Source organism: Carettochelys insculpta, chromosome 22, assembly GCF_033958435.1.
Source record: "Carettochelys insculpta isolate YL-2023 chromosome 22, ASM3395843v1, whole genome shotgun sequence".
NCBI classification, from domain to species: domain Eukaryota; kingdom Metazoa; phylum Chordata; order Testudines; family Carettochelyidae; genus Carettochelys; species Carettochelys insculpta.
Genome location: NC_134158.1, coordinates 17780566 through 17798183, shown reverse-complemented (window position 1 = coordinate 17798183; position 17618 = coordinate 17780566). Strand labels below are relative to the sequence as shown.

General features: G+C 52.9%; 1 protein-coding gene across 4 annotated transcripts; it reads right to left on the bottom strand.

Moving 5' to 3' along the window:
* Window positions 1–158: 158 nt before the first annotated feature.
* Window positions 159–16256, bottom strand: LOC142024617 (uncharacterized). 4 transcript variants are annotated; one of them, XM_075016756.1, is made up of 5 exons: window positions 16197–16256; window positions 9808–10775; window positions 7582–7708; window positions 7383–7487; window positions 159–391 (listed from the first exon to the last, which is right to left on the bottom strand). In XM_075016756.1, exons 1-5 carry the CDS (start codon window positions 16228–16230, stop codon window positions 384–386), a joined length of 1242 nt encoding a protein of 413 aa, XP_074872857.1. In that variant the 5' UTR covers window positions 16231–16256; the 3' UTR covers window positions 159–383. The 4 variants fall into 4 exon arrangements, with proteins under 4 accessions (XP_074872857.1, XP_074872855.1, XP_074872856.1 ...); XM_075016754.1 differs by lacking the exon at window positions 159–391 and adding an exon at window positions 1482–6980; XM_075016755.1 differs by lacking the exon at window positions 159–391 and adding an exon at window positions 1482–3644.
* Between the last annotated feature and the right edge of the window lie 1362 nt (window positions 16257–17618).

The following is a 17618-nucleotide window of genomic DNA, read 5'->3' as shown; positions in this document are numbered from 1 at the left end:
TTTCCCACCTAATGAAATGTAAAGAACTATCTGGCGTCAATTAATGACAGTCATTTGGATTTTGACTTTTTTAAAAATCCATTTAACCCCCCCCCCCCCCACTATTGATTTTAAAACAAAACCTCATTGCAAAACACAACCTGGAATGTTCCCTTCTGAGACGTTGCCACCGGAGCCCTTTATTAGGGTTGGTTTTCTTAACAAAATGTACCGAGATGGACATGTTTTCACACGAGCCTTGAGTCTGGAACAGACCGGATTTTCCCAGGGTGAGACCGTTCTGCAAGGAGCTTTCGGACCCGCCGCAGGGCCTGCCTTGGCTCCCAACCCACTTGCTGAGCCTCGCCACACGATGTCACCCCATGCTCACAAACAGCTCCAACCTAGCAGCCTGGCCATGTGTGGGTGAGAAGAGACAAGCTGAGAGACCGGCGCACAGACAGGCCCAGAGCTGGGCCCTCAAGAAGTCCCAAGTGCATGAAGCAGAACATGAAGAGCCACTCGGTTCCCACCGGCCATGCACAGGTGCCTAGGACACAGGGTCACTCCGACGACCTGTGCAGGTGCTGGGATGGGGGTCGTTGGATATAGAGCCTGGGGTTAGGCCAGCCCCGTTTAGCCTGTGCACAATCACAGCCACATCACAGCTCCCTGCAGCACAGCGGCCCCCCCAACCTGCCCTTGCTTAGCCAGCCCCTTGCAGCCACACCACTCGCAGGGCCAGACGCTGGAAGTGGGCTGCACTGGGTGTAGACATGGCCACTGTGTAGGGAGATGTGGGGTCCCCGTTCTCAGCACAGGAGAACTTTGGACTCACCAGCATGTGATGAAAGGGGGCGGGTAAGGGGATTTATTCCCCTGAGTGGGTTGCACGTTTCTTACTATCCTGTGGTAACATGAGGTGGGTGCCTCAGTTTCCCTAGGCACAGCAGCAGTGCATAGCTGGTGGTGGGGGTTTCCGTGTGATGACTGCTTGCAGGTACCCAATGAGTTCACATGCCTTGTAACCTAGGCAACCAGGTGACCCCCTTTCATCCCCAGGAAACAGGACAAAGGCGGGAGGAGGGGCCTGGCTGGGTAGAACTGGAACTGGGCTCTTGAGTGGGGCAGTCTCATCTGGTGGCAGAGGGAGGAAGGCGGCCAGAGCCTGGTCTGGGGCCCCCTCGGCACCCCCTCCCCAAGATAGATTCCACTCTCTGCTTCTGAGCTGACAAGTCTGTTCTGCGCTGCGTCCCTGTCACTTAATAACCTGTCTGTTCTCCCTCCTGAGTGGGAACTGCATCTGTGTGGGGGGGGGGGAACAAGGCATGGGGAACCCCCACTCTGTGACACAGCACACGACCAACACAACTGGCACCAAGATGTGGCCAGCTCCCCTTCCTCTCTGCTCCAACCCTCGCCCCAGACCCCACCGCGGCTGCGTCCGGAAAAGAGCTGCAGGCCGCTCGCCCCAAGCAGCAGGGAAATTTGCTGACAAAAACTTCCTTAAAGCAGGGAGCTGATTGGCTGGTGCTGCCCTAGCCGAGCGAGTGTTCCCAGTTCTGTGCTGGGCACTGGCAGCCTCAAATGCTGCTGCTTCTGTAGTTGCTAAGACCAGTCCTGGGCAACAGAGGCTGGCTGAGAGCTCTACTCCCAGCCCCCACAGCTTCTCCTTCATCCTTCTGTCATGGGGGCCCAGGTCCAGGGCCCCGGCATTGCTCTGAATGATGGCAGCCAGGACACTACTTCTGCACGGCCCCAGGGCTCACTCTGCCTGGTTCTGACCTTGTAGCACTCAGCACCCCGATCACACCCTGGGCTCTCCGCAGGGAGCCCCTCCTAGGGACAGCTGGGGAAGCTGCACATTGCCCCGTAGCCAGCAGGTTCCCCGGCAGGGCTCAGAGGTTGGGAACCCGGCGCAGAGCAGAACCGCCCAGCACAGCGTTCAGGACATTACAGCAAAGCCCGTCCTGGGGGGATCCGGCACCCCAGACCTCCTGCCAGAGTCCCAGCCACGGCCCCGTCCAGCAGCCCAGCCTCAGTCACTCCCACCACCTCCTCCGTCCTTTGTCTCCTCCCAGGCCAGCAGCTCCCCAGGCCCCCATCAGGTGCCAGGCTTGAGTGTTGGCTCTGGTCTATGCCCCAGCGACAGCCACATCTGCCTGGTAGGGGTCTCTGCAGCCATCACACACCTCTGTCCCACCCCCTGGGCTTTTGGGTAAACACACAGGGGAAACTGAGGCACGCTAGTCCAAGAAACCACTAAAAACAGGCCCCCTTTGCCTTCCTCCTCCCCTCTTGCCAGACCGACCAGGACTGGGCAAGGCATCTCCCCACTTCCCTCCTGCTGGAGCAACTAGCCCACAGGGGGGACTGGGACGTGCCATCCCTCCCAACCCTCTGGCAACAAGCAGGATACTACAGCCATAGTTTGTAGGCAGCCCTGGCTTGACTTCTGCCTGCCCCATGTTTGCCCACTCACCAGCTGGCAACTGCTCCAGCGTGACCTGAGCTTTCTGCTGCCAGGTGCTCTCATCTGGGCTCAGCTTCCTAAACCAGGTCAGAAGAAGATGGGCCTGGCTACCCCCACAACACCCCATCAATGGCCACAACATGGGGGGAGGAACCAAAGCCCCTGAACTGGTTTAGACAAGATTTGCAGAGCATCCGGTACCATGTGTTTGGCTGGTGTGTCCCGTCCCTTCCCTGTCTGGTTGCTCCAAAGCTATGTAACAAGGAAGCAGGTTCCTTTCTGGCAGTGCTATTCCCTGTGCCAGGCTGGGCTGGGAATGGGACAGCCAGCAAAGGCCCCTGCACCGCTCAGGAAGGCCATCAGCTCCAAGCCAGCCAGTACGGCGAGGCCCCTGAGCACACCAGGCACAATCTCCTCCCCAGCCTCCATCGCCACGACACCCACAGCTGGCTTGCCACCCCAAACCGACCAGCCGCCACCTGCAGCCTTGCGGGGCGCCAGCTTACATCACGGCCACGGCAACCCGTGGCAGGATGGGCAAGGCCTCCCTGCATCCTGGGTGGAGCAAGTCCCTCACATGGCCTCAGCAAGCCCCCGCCTCCTCAGCTCTCGAGCCGCAGGTGGCTCCTTGACCAAGGAAACGTGGCTCCTGCTTGGAGCCGTGCACCCAGACTGCTCACTGCCCAGCACCCGGAGGGAGAAGCGCATGGCTGTGGCGGCAGCTCTGGTGAGTCCAGGTATTAGGTTAGAGCTTGGGGAGGGCAGGGAGCTGGGGTTGCCTGGCTCTGGGGGAGGGGGGAGGGTACTGAGCTACATATTACATATTTATTTTTATCTATCCATTGACATACATGAGATAGATAAATACAACTAACTCTTTCATATCCAGCAGTCTATTACCCAGCACTCCCAAAGAACCGGCATTTGAACCATAGGTAAATTTTAGTTACATTTTCCGTAAGTACAGTATAGTGAAAGTCGAAACAAATACATCTCACCAATAGAGGACAAGTTTACAGTGTCCAATACGACTGTTGTTGGGAAATGAAGAACTCTGCCTACATTTTTGTTTCTTAATATCTAATCTTGTCTTTCTTTAGTGTTATGCATTGCTAGGTATCTTCTTCTTCTTAACCCCTCGTGCTCCGAGTGGGGCATAAGCCATCTACAGGTTTCCTCCATTTCACTCTGTCTAGTTCAAGAAAGATGTAGAGAAATTAGAGAGGGTCCAGAAAAGAGCGACAAGAATGATTAAAGGTCTAAAGAACGTGACCTATGAAGAAAGGTTGAAAGAACTGGGCTTGTTTAGTTTGGAAAAGAGAAGATTGAGGGGGGACATGATAGCGGTTTTCAGGTATCTAAAAGGGTGTCATAAAGAGGAGGGAGAAAACTTGAGGAGAGAACAAGAGGCAATGGACTTAAACTGCAGCAAGGGAGGTTTAGGTTGGACATTAGGAAAAAGTTCCTAACTGTCAGGGTGGTCAAACACTGGAATAAATTGCCAAGGGAGGTTGTGGAATCTCCATCACTGGAGATATTATTATGAACAGGTTAGACAGATGTCTATCAGGGATGGTCTAGACAGTACTTGGTCCTGCCATGAGGGCAGGGGGCTGGACTCGATGGCCTCTCAGGGTCCCTTCCAGTCCTAATATTCTATGATTCTAGGTCTACCTTTCTATTATCCAGAATATTTGAATATCTGGCAACCTCCCCATCCCAGGGCTGCCGGCTAGGAAAGAGTTTGCTGTGAAAAAAAACACGTAACACATGGCTGCTCACTCTCTAGTCCCAGCTATTTTGGTTCTTCGTCTCTAACCGGTTGCCGTTGCCCCCACCCCAGGAAATATCTGGTCACCCTAGGGCTGCACGCTAAGTGTTCCCACCCTTCCCTGCTCATGTCCCTGCCCCAGAACCGACAGGAGCAGGAGGGGATTGCATGGCTCTTGTAACTTGCATCTGCCGTCCCTGCTCCGTCAAGCCAGTGGCCACCTTGTGATGTCCGCACCATGGAACGCCACCGGTGCCTGGGCAGGGTGAGAAGCTGTCACCATGTCTCACGCCTTCTCTCCGGCCCCAGTGGCCAAAATGAGAGTTGCGCGAATGCCGCCAGCTGGGTGTAGGGCCCCAGTGTGCTCCCCTTTACTGACTGGGTGGGCTAAACGCATTTGCACCCCAGGACTGAGGACAGACACATCTGCCCACGGACAACAAAATAATGCACAGCAGGGCTTGATTTAAGAAGTGCCGGTTACAGGGAACTGCCATATCCCTTGGCCATCTCCCAAGTATTCTATGGTCTCCTGAACTGGGTCCAGGACCCCAGCAGCAGTCACACCAGTGTCAACTACAGAAGCGAAATCCCCTCTCTGCTGCTACTCAAGGATCTCCTGTTTATACATCCAAAAATCACACGAGCTCTTTGGCCACAGCATCACACCGGCCGCTGCCGTTCAGCCGATTCACCGTGACGGTTACCGAGTCTCTTTTGGAGTCATTGCTTTCTCCAGCCAGTAAGCGTGTGGCCATTTGGCCCCGTTAAAAGGCATGTTGTTTGCTTGCGCCTTCCTATTTCACCCCACAATCCAGACCACTGAGTTGGTGACTTGTCCTCTTTGTTATTTACCATTCCACCACCATTTGTATCGTCTGAAAACTCGATCAGTGACTTTTTTTCGCCTCCTTCCACGTCCTTGCTATGTTAAATAGCGTAGGGCCCAGGACTGACCCCTGCAGGACCCCCTGGAAACAGACTCACCAATGATGATTTCATTGACAATTGCATATGGAGACATCAGCTAGTTTTTAATCCGTCAGCCACGATGTTAATTTGGTACTGTTCTAATTTCTTCATCAAAAAGTTGTGTTCACAAGTCAAATGCCTCAAAAAGCTCTTAAGTATGCTCCCTCAGTGCTATGCACCTTATGTATAAAGGCATCAAGTTATTTTGAGAGGATCTGTTTTTATAACCCATGTTGATGGGCATTCATTATATTATTCTCCTTTAATTCTTTATTAATCAAGTCACATATCTACCATCCCATTATTTAGCCTGGGATCAATGTCAATATGACAGATATACAGTTACCCAGCTTCTCCTATTTACTCTTTTAAAATACTGGCACAACATTAGGCTTCTTCCAGCCTTCTGGAACGCCCCAGGTGTATTAAGATTTACCAAATATCAGATTAATGGGTGAGCAAACTCCTTGACCAGCTCTTTTAAAACTCTTTGATGCAAGTTATCTGAATCTGCCGCTTTAAAAGTAGATGCTGTTAACATCCTCCTTAGTCACTGTTGGAATAGAGAGCATTTCTCTCCATCCTACAGCACGAGTACATTATCGGGCTTTTTCCCAAATGCAGAACTGAAATACTTATTGAACACCCCCGCCTTTTCTAGGTTATTGTCATCAGCTCTGCCATTTCCACCTAACAATGGACAAATACCAGAGTTTGTCTTCCTTTTGTTCCGAATATTCTTAACATGTGTTCATTTGTTCTTAACTCTGCTGTCAATAGATAAGCTCCTTGTGTCGTTTTGCTCCCGTTAGCTATTTTCTACAGTTTTTAGCATCTGATTTATATTTTTCCCCTTATGTCACACACTATTTTTTTTTAATAGCTGCTTTCAATTCTCCTCTAACTAAGTCTTTTTCTTCCTTCACCTGTGTAGCCTTCCTCCTTGCTTGGGGAATTTTTTTTTCCTAGAGGGGCATCTCGTACAATGTTCTTACCCAACTCCCAAATACCATTCATAATTCCCTCATTAAATCCTTTCTCCCAGCTCACTTGGCTCATAACTGTTTTCAGCTTTGCAAAACTGGCCCTTTTGAAGCAGCAACTGCAGATATGATGATACCGGTTTGGACATTATTCTGTTGGCAAATGACAAATATAATCCACTCCTGATCACCTGCCCCTTAGCAACGATCAATAAGCTGCTCCTTACTAATAATAATAAGACGACCCAGCTGTTAGCTAGCGCTCTCCATCTCCAAACCTCAGAAGTGTTTTAACAAGGTCAGTAACATTATCTCCATTTTACTGACGGGGAAACTGTGGCAGAGATCAGGGCAATGACTTGCCCAAGATCACCCAGAAGGCCAGTGGTGGAGCCAGGAATCCTTCTCTGATTCCCACCACGATGCCCCCCATTACATGACCCCCCCCAAACAATTAATCACCCCAGGAACGTGCTCCCTCTCCCTGAGCCCACACCTCATGGCTGACTCCCCCATGCCTCGAGCGGCATGCGATGCAGAACACGTCTGGTGGGACAGGGCCCCGGGGGCCCAGAGGACGCAGCCCTGCTGGTTTTTATCCGGGGAGGTATCTCCGGGGCAACATCTACAGTGCCATTCCCCACGATCAGGGCACGGACGGGCTTTCTCTCTGCGCAGCTCCAGAAGGTGCCCGCTGCTTTGTGTTTTTTCCAGTCGGGATTCACAGGGGAGGATTCTCCAGCTGGAGACACAATCCCGTCATCATCTGGGACAAAGAGGCCGTCTGGGCACAAGCCATCCCCTGGGGGTGGGAAACAGGGGACCTTAGGAACCACACACAGGAGCGTCACTGATAACCGCAGCTCCCAGGGAACTAACCACAGAGCCGAATGCCCAGTGCCCATCTGGAGATGGGAGAAGATGGCTAGGGAGGGCAGGTGACAGGGCAAGTGCTCTCTCTTTATAACCAGCATCTCTAAGAGCCTTTCTGCCGAACTCGGCGGCTGAATCCCCCAAGGCGGAAAGCAGCCGCCGAGAGCCAAGACAAATGCTGCCCATCTCCAGCCGAGACCTGCCTGAGCAAAGCGCACGCAATAGGCCGAACAGACTGGGGGGGCTCCTACCGCTTTCCCACACTCCCAAAGTTCCATTTCCCACGCCGGTGGGTTCGGAGGGGCTGCACTCCCCCCATGCCGTCCCTCACCTGTGCAGGCGCCTCTCAGGATCTCCAGGTCCTGGGCAGCTGGGACACAGGGCTCCTCCCCTCGCTCCAGGCGGGAGATGAAGTCAGGCTTGAGAGTGGAAATCCCTGTTCAAGGGGCAGTCAACAGGTTCAGACCCCAGCCAGGTCAAACCTCCCAGACCCCCTGCTTCTAACACACGTGGAGAAGCACGGCCCTTACCCAGAGAGGCCACGTTCCCATAGTTCTCCAGCATCGTGTCTCGGTAGAGCTCCCGCTGCCTCTTGCCCAGAAGGGCCCACTCCGCCGCCGTGAAATGCACAGCTACGTCCACGAACGCCACCGGCACCTGCAACAACAAAGCCCCTTCCACCTCAATGCCTGAGCAGGTTCCTGGGCCTCCTCGTCCACACACGGAGCCGCAGGGGCTTGCACAGTGTGTGCTCCTGCTGACGCCAACATGGCTTTGCTTTCTGCTGAGAGGGAAAAGGCAGGAAGCAGTGACGGTTTGGGGGCTCTGGCCTTAGAGTCAAGGCATTGGGGGCTGCCTCTAGCCTGGCAGATAGCCACTGATAGCAGCTTAGACTTAGCCCAATAGTTAAAGGGCAGTTCATGCCCAGAGGCAGGAAGATTCTAGCCGTGTCCAAACCCTGGTTTGGTTTTACATATTTATTCTTGGGATTGGATTAGACAGGCAGAGAAACAGTCCTCCTGCAACAAAGAAAGCAGCCTTCCTTACGGCTTGTCCCCACGGAGAACTGCTCCAGAATAAACATGCCTCAAGCCACATTTGGATCAAACTAACTTGGAATAAACCCCATTTATTCCAGAATAAGAGCATCCACACACTGCCTTAATCCGGAATAGCTACTCCCTTTAAAGTCATACTCGACTTTATTCTGGATTTACATTTGCATGTACACAATCCCTAAAGGGAAGGAACAAACTGTACCACTGGAAAGGGGGCGGCAAGGAGAAAGAGAATGAATGACAGTCTGTACTGCTACGGTTACCCTTTTCAGAGGACTGTGACCAATTTTGTATCCATGTACAAAATGTGTGTCATGTGAAGTATTTGAAAACTCATAATTTGCTGACAGTTATTGTCCTGGTAAAACGTGTGACATAAAGCTATAATATTTTACTATATGATATTACTAAGAGACGTTCCAAGTCTGGGAAGCAGTCACAACCCAGTTCTCCAGCGGACACCTCAGCCAGGAGTCAACATAATCAAACAGATCATAGATTGTCCCCTGGTTAATTGGCTATGCTTTGGCAGAAAAGAGGGTGTGTGGGAAAAATATACATTGTAACAAACAGCTGGGGTTCTCATCCACACAAGACTTTCTGAAGATGATTCTCAAAGAAGAGAAAGAACTATAAGAAGGCAGAGCAAAGATCCCCAAATTATTCTTCCCCTTTTCTCTACTCACAGCATCTACCATGCCTGAAGAACAAACGAAGCCACATTGGACTTGGAGAGAGATCCTAACAAAGAAATTCAGCCAGCAAGACTGCAGTAACATATAGCAAGAGAGACTTTGCTTAAAATTTGCTCTCACTTGTTTAATCAGCGATTAGTTGCGCTTTTATTTTCTTGTAACTGATTCAGACGTTCATGCCTCATTTTTATATTCCCTTAAAACCATTTTGCAGTTTATAAACTTATTCATTGTTTTAGCTAAAACAGTGCGTTCAGATTGGTATAACAGAGCCGGGGCACACCATTTTCTGTTAATAAAATGACAGCTTGCCAGAGCTTGCATTGCCCAGGTGATGGCTGAGCAACACAAGAGGCCCATTTCAGGGGAAAGTCTGGGACTGGGAGTTCACTGGCATTGCTCTGCAGTTTAATTCAAAAGTGGCTGTGCCCAGCACTCATAGGGTGTGTCAACACAGCAGTTATTTCGGAATAAGACCCGCTATCTTGAAATAACTTTGCGAGCGTCTACACAACGCAACCACTATTTCAAAACAAATTCAAAATAGCGGATGGCTTATTTCGAATTTGCTAAACCTTATTCCACGAGGAATAGTGCCTATTCCAAAATAGTTTCGGAATAGGGGCTGTGTAGACAGAGAACAGGAGCTATTTTGAAATAAGCTATAATGCTTCCAGAGGCTCTAATTTGAAATAGGGTCTATTGTGTGTGGAGACACTATTTCAGAATAAGTTTTGCTTATTTTGGGGCTTCCATGCAGCGTGGACATCTTATTCTGGAATATCTTATTTTCTAACAGCAACTCTGGAATAACTCTGTAGTGTAGACATACCAATACACAATAACTGGGAGTAATTTATAGGCTGCAGGATCAGTGGGGGCAGAGCAGGAGTCTAAAAATCACCTCAGACTGGAGAACGGAGGGGACACGGCTGTTGATCATACCTTGGGCAATGCCAGCGTCCCTGTGTCCCACTCCTGCCCTGGGAGCTCGGGGACTCACCTTCCTGCAGTGTCGAATGAGGTCTGTGCCATGCCGGAACCCTTTCCCGCACCCCGGACAGCGGAAGGGGCTCTCCCCGAGGTGGACCCTCCGGTGTGCGATCAGATGGGAGTTCTGCCGGAAGCGCCGCCCGCACTCAGCACACTGATGGGGTTTCTCTCCAGTGTGCACCCTGCGGTGGGCGCGGAGGGAGGAGCTGTGCCGGAACTGCTTCCCGCACTCGGTGCAGGCGTGGGACTTTTCTCCCGTGTGGATCCACTGGTGGGTGGCGAAAGCCGAGTGGCCGGCAAAAGTTTTTCCGCACTGGACACACCGATAGGGTCTCTCTCCGGTGTGGATGCGCTGGTGGGTGATCAGGTGTGAGCTCTGCCGGAATCTCCTCCCGCACTCGGCGCATTGATGGGGTTTCTCCCCCATGTGCACCCGTCTGTGTGTGTTGAGGGAGGAGCTGTGCCGGAAGCGCCGCCCGCACTCGGCGCACTCATGGGGTTTCTCGCCCGTGTGCGTGCGCCGGTGCGTGCTCAGGTGGGAGCTGTGCCGGAAGCTCTTGCCGCACTCGGCACACCGATGCGGCCGCTCGCCCGTGTGCAGGCGCCGGTGCGTGTTGAGGGAGGAGCGGTGCTTGAAGCTCTTGCCGCACTCGGCGCACTGGTGGGGCGTCTCACCGGTGTGGACTCGCCAGTGGGTGATCAGGTGGGAGCTGTGCCCAAATCGTTTCCCGCATTGAGGACACTGGTGGGGCTTCTCTCTTGGTTGGCTCTTTGGCTGGCCCCAGTCAGATTTATTCAGTCTCTTTCCAACAGCCTCCCCCTGTGTCCTGTTCTGGCTCCCAGAGGGATCCTCTTTGCCAGAACCCTGGGAATCAGTCACGCTGAACTTTTCTTTTAATGCTACGAGAGATTCCACCGCCTCGGCGCCTTTCTGAGCTCGCCCGGCCTCCGCACAGACAGCCCCCACCCTACTCTGATCTGCAAGACAAAGAGAATGCAGACGCACGTCATTCCCTGGGCTTGAGAGAGACAAACATTTGGGAATGGTGTGCAACCTACAAATCGCTAACCGTAAGAGTTTACACCAGGGGTCAGCAACTCCCGGTACACATGCCAAGAGCAGCACATGAGGCCGGGAGCTCAGCCCTGCCACCAACCACCATCTAAGCGGTAAAGCTCTGCCTCTTTCTTTGTTTATTAATGAAGCTGTTGTAAGTAGGACCATTAGTGACTTTAAAAAAGTATCACAGGCACTCAGACCATGCAAAGAGCTCAAAAGGTCACATTTCGGCCCCCTGCCTCGGAAAGGTTGCTGACCCCTGGTTTACACCATAGGGGTGAATTGCTCAACCCTTCCTCGGGGAGGAGATACAGGGTAGGGGGAGGACAAACAGAAGGCAACATACGACCCAGAAGGGGCAGCGGAGCATTCCTTACCGTACAGTAACTGTGGGTCTTTGAGGTGTTGTCATCAATGTGGATTGAGGTGTATTAGTGCACAAGATGAGACTTACACAGCTGTGTGCACCAGGACTGTGCAATGGGCTGTGCACTTCCTTACACTCCTGTAGGAGAGCTCCATAAAGCATGGCAAGGCTGTGGTCATCTCTTAGCTCCCTTGCCAAGTCAGAATCCTGTAGGCTGCGTGCTCCAAACAAGCAGGAGCAGAGGGTGGGTCATGGGATACTCACTGATAACACCGGAGAGAGCCAGTTACTGGAGGGTAAATGACCATTGTAACAGTGAGGCTCCGTCTGTGGGTAGCTGGCTGACTGTAACACTGTCCCAACGTCCTTTAGCATCTGACCTCCAGCTACAACAGGAGCAGAGCATTTAGCAAAGCTCAGCTGGTTAACACGTGCCATTGCTTTGCAGATTTCAGATACAAGCAAACCACCAGATGATGTCCCCTGTGCTCTGGAGTGCATACTAATGACAGGATGGAGATGCCCATCAGCCATCTGGCAATACATTGCCGGGCACCCACATGATCCATTTGGATAACCGCTGGGACGAAACAGCCTGCCCTCTCAAACCACCAGAGAGGGATGGTTCTTTTCTGTCACTGTCATATGAGAGGTCCTCAGAAGCATCTGCAGATGGGGGTTGAGAAAGGACACACTAAGCCGACAGACTAATTCAGATGAAATTTTGAGATCACGTTGGGAATAAACTGCATACGTGGCCTCAGCTTTGCCTGATCCTTGTGACAGGTTGTGCGAGGAGGGAAAGTTGTGAGAACAGGGGTTGGCTGATGCTTCTAGCCAATGTAAAGGTGTGACAGAGCGTACCCCCATATTCACACACTACATACTACTGTACAGCTTGAACCTCTCTCATCCGACACCCTTGGGACCTGACCAGTGCCAGATGAGAGAATTTGCTGGACCACACAAGGGTAACGTGCTAGACAATATTGACAAAACTTTCACTGCTTAGTGGGCTCTTAGAAGACATTTAAGTGTAAACTATAGCTAAGTAACAGCACAGAATGCTGAGAGCCAGGACTGGGGGCTGTTAACAAACTTTCCGGGAGCGTAGAAAACTTGGCCACACCCATGACAAGTGGTTGTTCAACTAACCAAAATCATGCCAGATTATGGGTGTAGCCAGATGAGAGAGGTTCAACCTGTAATAAACTTTGTACACAGTATGCCTTGGAAGGTACCATTTGAGAACTCACAACTGGCTGGTCTGAATTGTTTTGGAATATGAGTGTGGCAATACTGCATATGACTGCAGGAACATAAGAATGATCAAACTGGGCCAGACCCAAAGACAACGCAGCCCAGGATCTTGCGTTCTGATAGTGGCCAGTGCCAGATGCTCCACAGGGAACAAAGAGAACAAGTAATCATAAAGTGATCCAGCTTCTGTTGTTCATTCCCAGCTACTGGCAAACAGAGGTTATAATATTCCACTGTCTGGAGTTAACAACAGATGCTCCAAACCCCACAGCCCTGCCCAAATAGAAGTTGGGAAACTTGTTTGTCCTAAACAAAAGGAATGTGTGTGCTGATCAATTTGCATTTAAGCAGTAAACAGAGCCAGCAAGCAGGAAGGGAAACAAAGGAAGCTCAAACAGGAGAGCAAAAAGCAGCAGGGAACATCCTTCCTCACAGACTCTCTCTCCTGGTGCCCAGCTGGAAATGATTCTGAAGAGAGGGACAAACTATAAAAAGGAGGGACGGGCACTCCCTTCTCATCACATTCACTGTACCTGAACCAATAAAGGACTTAAAAGATTAGCCAAGAAGCCTTGGCAGGTGGCACTATGGAGTGATGAAGAGCTATGCGCCTTCCTCCTGAAAAGATCTAGTTCTTCTGGATCCTCCTCTTGGAGGCTACTTTGTCTTCTGATCATTCGTGAATGGCAGATCTACCCGTGAGCCTAGTGTAACAGTCCTAGGCTTGCTGCTAGCACCTGCTGCAGCTTCGATCAACAAGGGTAACGCTAGGGCCTGCAGATACGACACAGGCGCTGTCCCGGGGGGAGAGAGGGAGAGACAACGAGAGAGCAGCTCAAGCTGCAGAGGCGGCTCAGATTTGCCATCAAATTGGCAGTGAAAAGGCAGTTCAAGAAAAACGGGCTTTGCTGAGGAAACTGGGGAGAAGAACCTGGGCTCTGAAGGGCACCACGTAAGAAGCCCTGGCCCAAGGGCGCGCAGCGTATGGCCACTGAGGTGACCAATGAGACGCTGAACTAGAGATACAGTTTGGGTGCTTGGGAAGAGATGCGGGGCTGTTGTTCACAGGCGCACCTGCTGGAAAGAGACGCAGTAATCGGAGCACAGCAGTAATGGAGCACCACCAGGGAGAGGACACGATGGGACATCTGTGAAACTGGGCATTGCAGCCAGGGACAGGAGGAGTTGATTCCCTCTGGTGGTTAAACAGCGTATGGTTAAAAAGCTTCTTTCATTGTGATGATCGTTTGAAGTTCATTTTGCTGAGCAATTATTTGATGTTACTTTACATTATTCATATGGTTACTCTATTATTTATATTCTATGACTGTTCCTGCCAAATTTCTGGGCTTTTTCCATCACACAGTCTAAAATTTAAGGTAATCGCCAGCATGCTGGTTTAGCTTCGCCTCTCCTCACTGAAGGGACAGATTAGCTGCGCCTGGGTTACTGCACTGGGCGCATATTGTCTAAAACTGTTTTGCAGCAACTCTTGGAGTCTTTCTGCTCGTTTGGCTGTGGGTGGGGAACGGTGGAAAGCATTTCGAGGAGCGACTCTGTGAGTTCTAAGATATCCCTGTTAATGAGAAGGGTGATTTAGGTGGGTATAGCTGAGCACAGCTCGTCATACAGCCTACATGCCCTTTCCTCTAACACAGAGGTTTCTGTATCCAGGCTCTCTGCAACCCTGGAAAGCCCAGCTGACGTGGGCAGATGGGGCAGCTTCATCGGGACACAAACAGGGGATACCCTGCCCCTGTTCCCCCAAGCCACGTGAGGGTGAGCAGGTTGCAGATGCAAGGCTGGACTTTATTCTCCTCCTAGGATGGCAAGAACAGCTCCAGGAAGCAGGGAATGGGGGTCCACAGGAATTCCATGGTGGCACATCATCTGGGTACTGATAGCTGGTAGTTATAGTTGGCCAATCATTGTCGGAACGAACCTCTCGGTCATGATACAGGATTTTCCCCTGTCCCTCCGAGGGAAGGGTTCTCTGCTAGAGATCAGTGAGAATGAGTGCCCTAGAGAGAGGGATGATGAGGAAATAGCCTCAGTGATACGTACCAGCGTGTACAGTGATTTTGGTGGCATGAGGGGAGCACACGTCAGTGCCAATGAAGACGGTGGTACCTGGAACGTGGTCAGTATTGGTTCCTCTAACATGCAGCCCACAGGTTCCATTCACAGCTGTGCTCCTGACATCAGTACTAGTCTCACAGATGGGGAGAAGTTTGGTACTGGGACACGTTTCTCCAGGGCCGAACTCATACCAAAGTAGGTTCATTAGCCTTCGTAAATGTAGAGGGCTTAGAGGTCTTCTCCTTGGAGGGCTGGCGTTTGTCTAAAGGCCCTTACGAGAGGATGCTGCATAGCTCCTGGATCCGGGTCTGCCTGTGTGCTCCACCTTCTCCTGTCCCTGGGCACTGTATTTGAAACCAGACAACGTTCCCTCTAATTTTTGACACCCGTGTGCAGAACAGATGGTTGTGTGCATGCAGGCACGCACAGATGTGTGTCACCAGTAGAAGCACATGCTCCCAGCTGTGTGTGGTCTGCTAATCAGCTGGGAAGGCACCAGCAGAGGACAACTTTGAGGGAGCCTGGTCTGATCTAGAGGAAGACACGCTCTCTCCTGGAACAGAGATGATCCACATGGATTTCTCCAGGAGGCAAAACTTGAGGCAGGTGTCAGACGGGGGCAGGTGTCAGAGTTTCATGTTCATGAAGAGCAGCACAGGCCGGGGGTTGCATTTCCATGGGACAAAAAGACTGGCTGGGGCTGCCAGTGAACAGGGCGAGTCCATCAGAAAAATGGAGAGGCAGCGTAGCTCAAAGCCTGCCCGTCTGCAGGCGGGGGCAAAACAGAAAGGAACTTTTTTGTTTTGCTTTTAAAATTAGCAGAAACAGAGAGGGAAACAAAACTCCAATCACTAACACAGGCCAAAATCCAGGCGAGGTCTTCATCCAAAGAAAGCTCAGGGAAAAAAAACTTCCTACAACTCCGACAGAAGAGCGAGCGAGAGCAACGCCCCGGGCTTGCTGCCACTGCGGGGAAAGGGGACTGAGGAATGATCTCAGCCATTTTGCCGGTTATGCCTCCGAAGCACGGGGTACACGTGCCAAGCCTTGCTGCTTGTGGAGGAGACCCTGAGCTCACTATGGAGCAGGGGGCCCTGCTCCTGCCTGTCTGGATATGGTGACTCCAAGGGACATAGGCTCAGGCCAGGGAGCAGCCCCAGCGCTGGACCTCAGGCGCTCCACAGCCAAGTCACAGCCAGCCAGTGCACCCTGGGCCTCTGGGCCCCCTGCCCCTGCCCCCCATCTGCCTGCCAGGCCTCCACCTTCCCCCCCTCCACCAGTGCCCCTCGTCCTACCTATCACCATCCCCAGGAACCTGCCCCCCACCCCAGTACCTTGCCCCCAACCTGTCTGTCCCCACCCCGAGCCCCTGCCCCCACCCATGGGACCCTGCCCCCACCCCGGGCCCCTGCCTCTCTCCTGCTCCTATACCTGGGCCCCTGCCCCCCCAGGCTGCTCCCTCCTGTTCCCATCCCTGGGCCCTGCCCCCAGGTTGCCCCCACCTCTGAGACCTTGCTTGACCCCCAGGCTGCCCCCACCCCCGGACCCTGCCCCCCGCCCCCCCCAGGGCTGTGCATGATGTCACGCAGCCGCGCGCCGCACCCCACCTCCCTCCCCCCCGCCGCTCTCTCACCTGCGCGAGGCCCCGCGCTCGCGGCCGGCTCCATGCTGGGGGAGGGGAGCGTAAACCTCCCCGCCGCCGGGCCCCTCGGCCCCCAACTACCGCCCGCTGCGGGCATCCCCGCTTCTGATTGGAGCGCCCGCCTGCCAATCAGGCTCAGCCGGGACGGGATTCGGCCCGACCTCCGCGCCGGCCCTTAAAGGGCCAGACGCACCCTCAGCAGCGGAGCGCGTCTGTTGGATCCGGAGATGGTCCTCCAGGTTGCCCCTCCGCACCCCGAAACCCCCAGCACGCTTCCTCCACGGTACCCCAGAGACCCTCACCCCTCCCCCACATTTTCCCTCCCACACCGCACCCCGAAACCCCCAGCACGCTTCCTCCACTGCGCCCCAGAGACCCTCTCCCCTCCCCCACTGCACCCCAAACCCCCCTCTTCACCCCCTGAAATTCACAGGACCCCTCCCCCACCACATCCCAAACTTCTCGGCATCAGGCCCCCTTTTTGATTTTTGAGAAACTCTCACCCCCACCACCTCTTCTTTACCATCATCCAGCCCCGCTTGCAACAAAAAATTCAATCCGTAATTTAAAATAAACACAAAATCTCAATGCAAAAATGTTATTTAAAAATTAAAAACGAGCACAAATATTTTTTCTTGGCCCCAAAATTTAATAAAAACGTAATTTAACATCAGAAACAAATGAATTTAATGTGAACAACAATTCTGCATTTTCTTCACAAGTTGGGAAATCGTAGGAGACCATCTGTGGACCATCCAGGCTAACGGCACACGCCCCACCTTGTGAGTGCCTGGTGCATCCCAAGCTGGCCGCCCGCCCGAGTGCCCATGCTGCCGGGGCCAGCCACCCATCCACCAGTCGCCCGAACCACCCACCTGTCAGCCAAGGGCCTGCCACCAGAGCCTCCCACCGGAGCCCAGGACCGCTGGGGCCAGCCGCCCAAGCCGCCTGCCCAAGCCCCAGCACTTCCGGAGCCAGCCAACCAAGATCCAGTGCTGCCCGGGCCAGCTGCCCATGAGCCACCCACCCAAGCCCTGCCCCTTCCCCAAAGCTAGGCACTGCCAGCCCCCCATCTAACCCCATCCTTCTCTGCCCCTACCAAGCCACACTCATGCACCTTTGCAGGAGGCAGCCAGCTCCACATGGGCCTTTGCCGGCTGCCTTTTTATAGAGCTGCACCGAGTCACCCAAGTGAAATGGCAGGAGCTGAGAGCCGGAAGCAAGGGCTGGCTCTTTCTTGGCTGGAGGGGGGATGGCGGGGGGCGGGGCTGGGGGGCCTCGTGCCCCCCCTGGAATTTCTTCATGCCCCCCAGATTGGGAAACCATGATGTAGATGATACCTGGTCCTGCCGTGAGGGTAGGGAGCTGGACTTGGTGACCTCATAGGGTCCCTTCCAGTTCTAGTGTTCTATA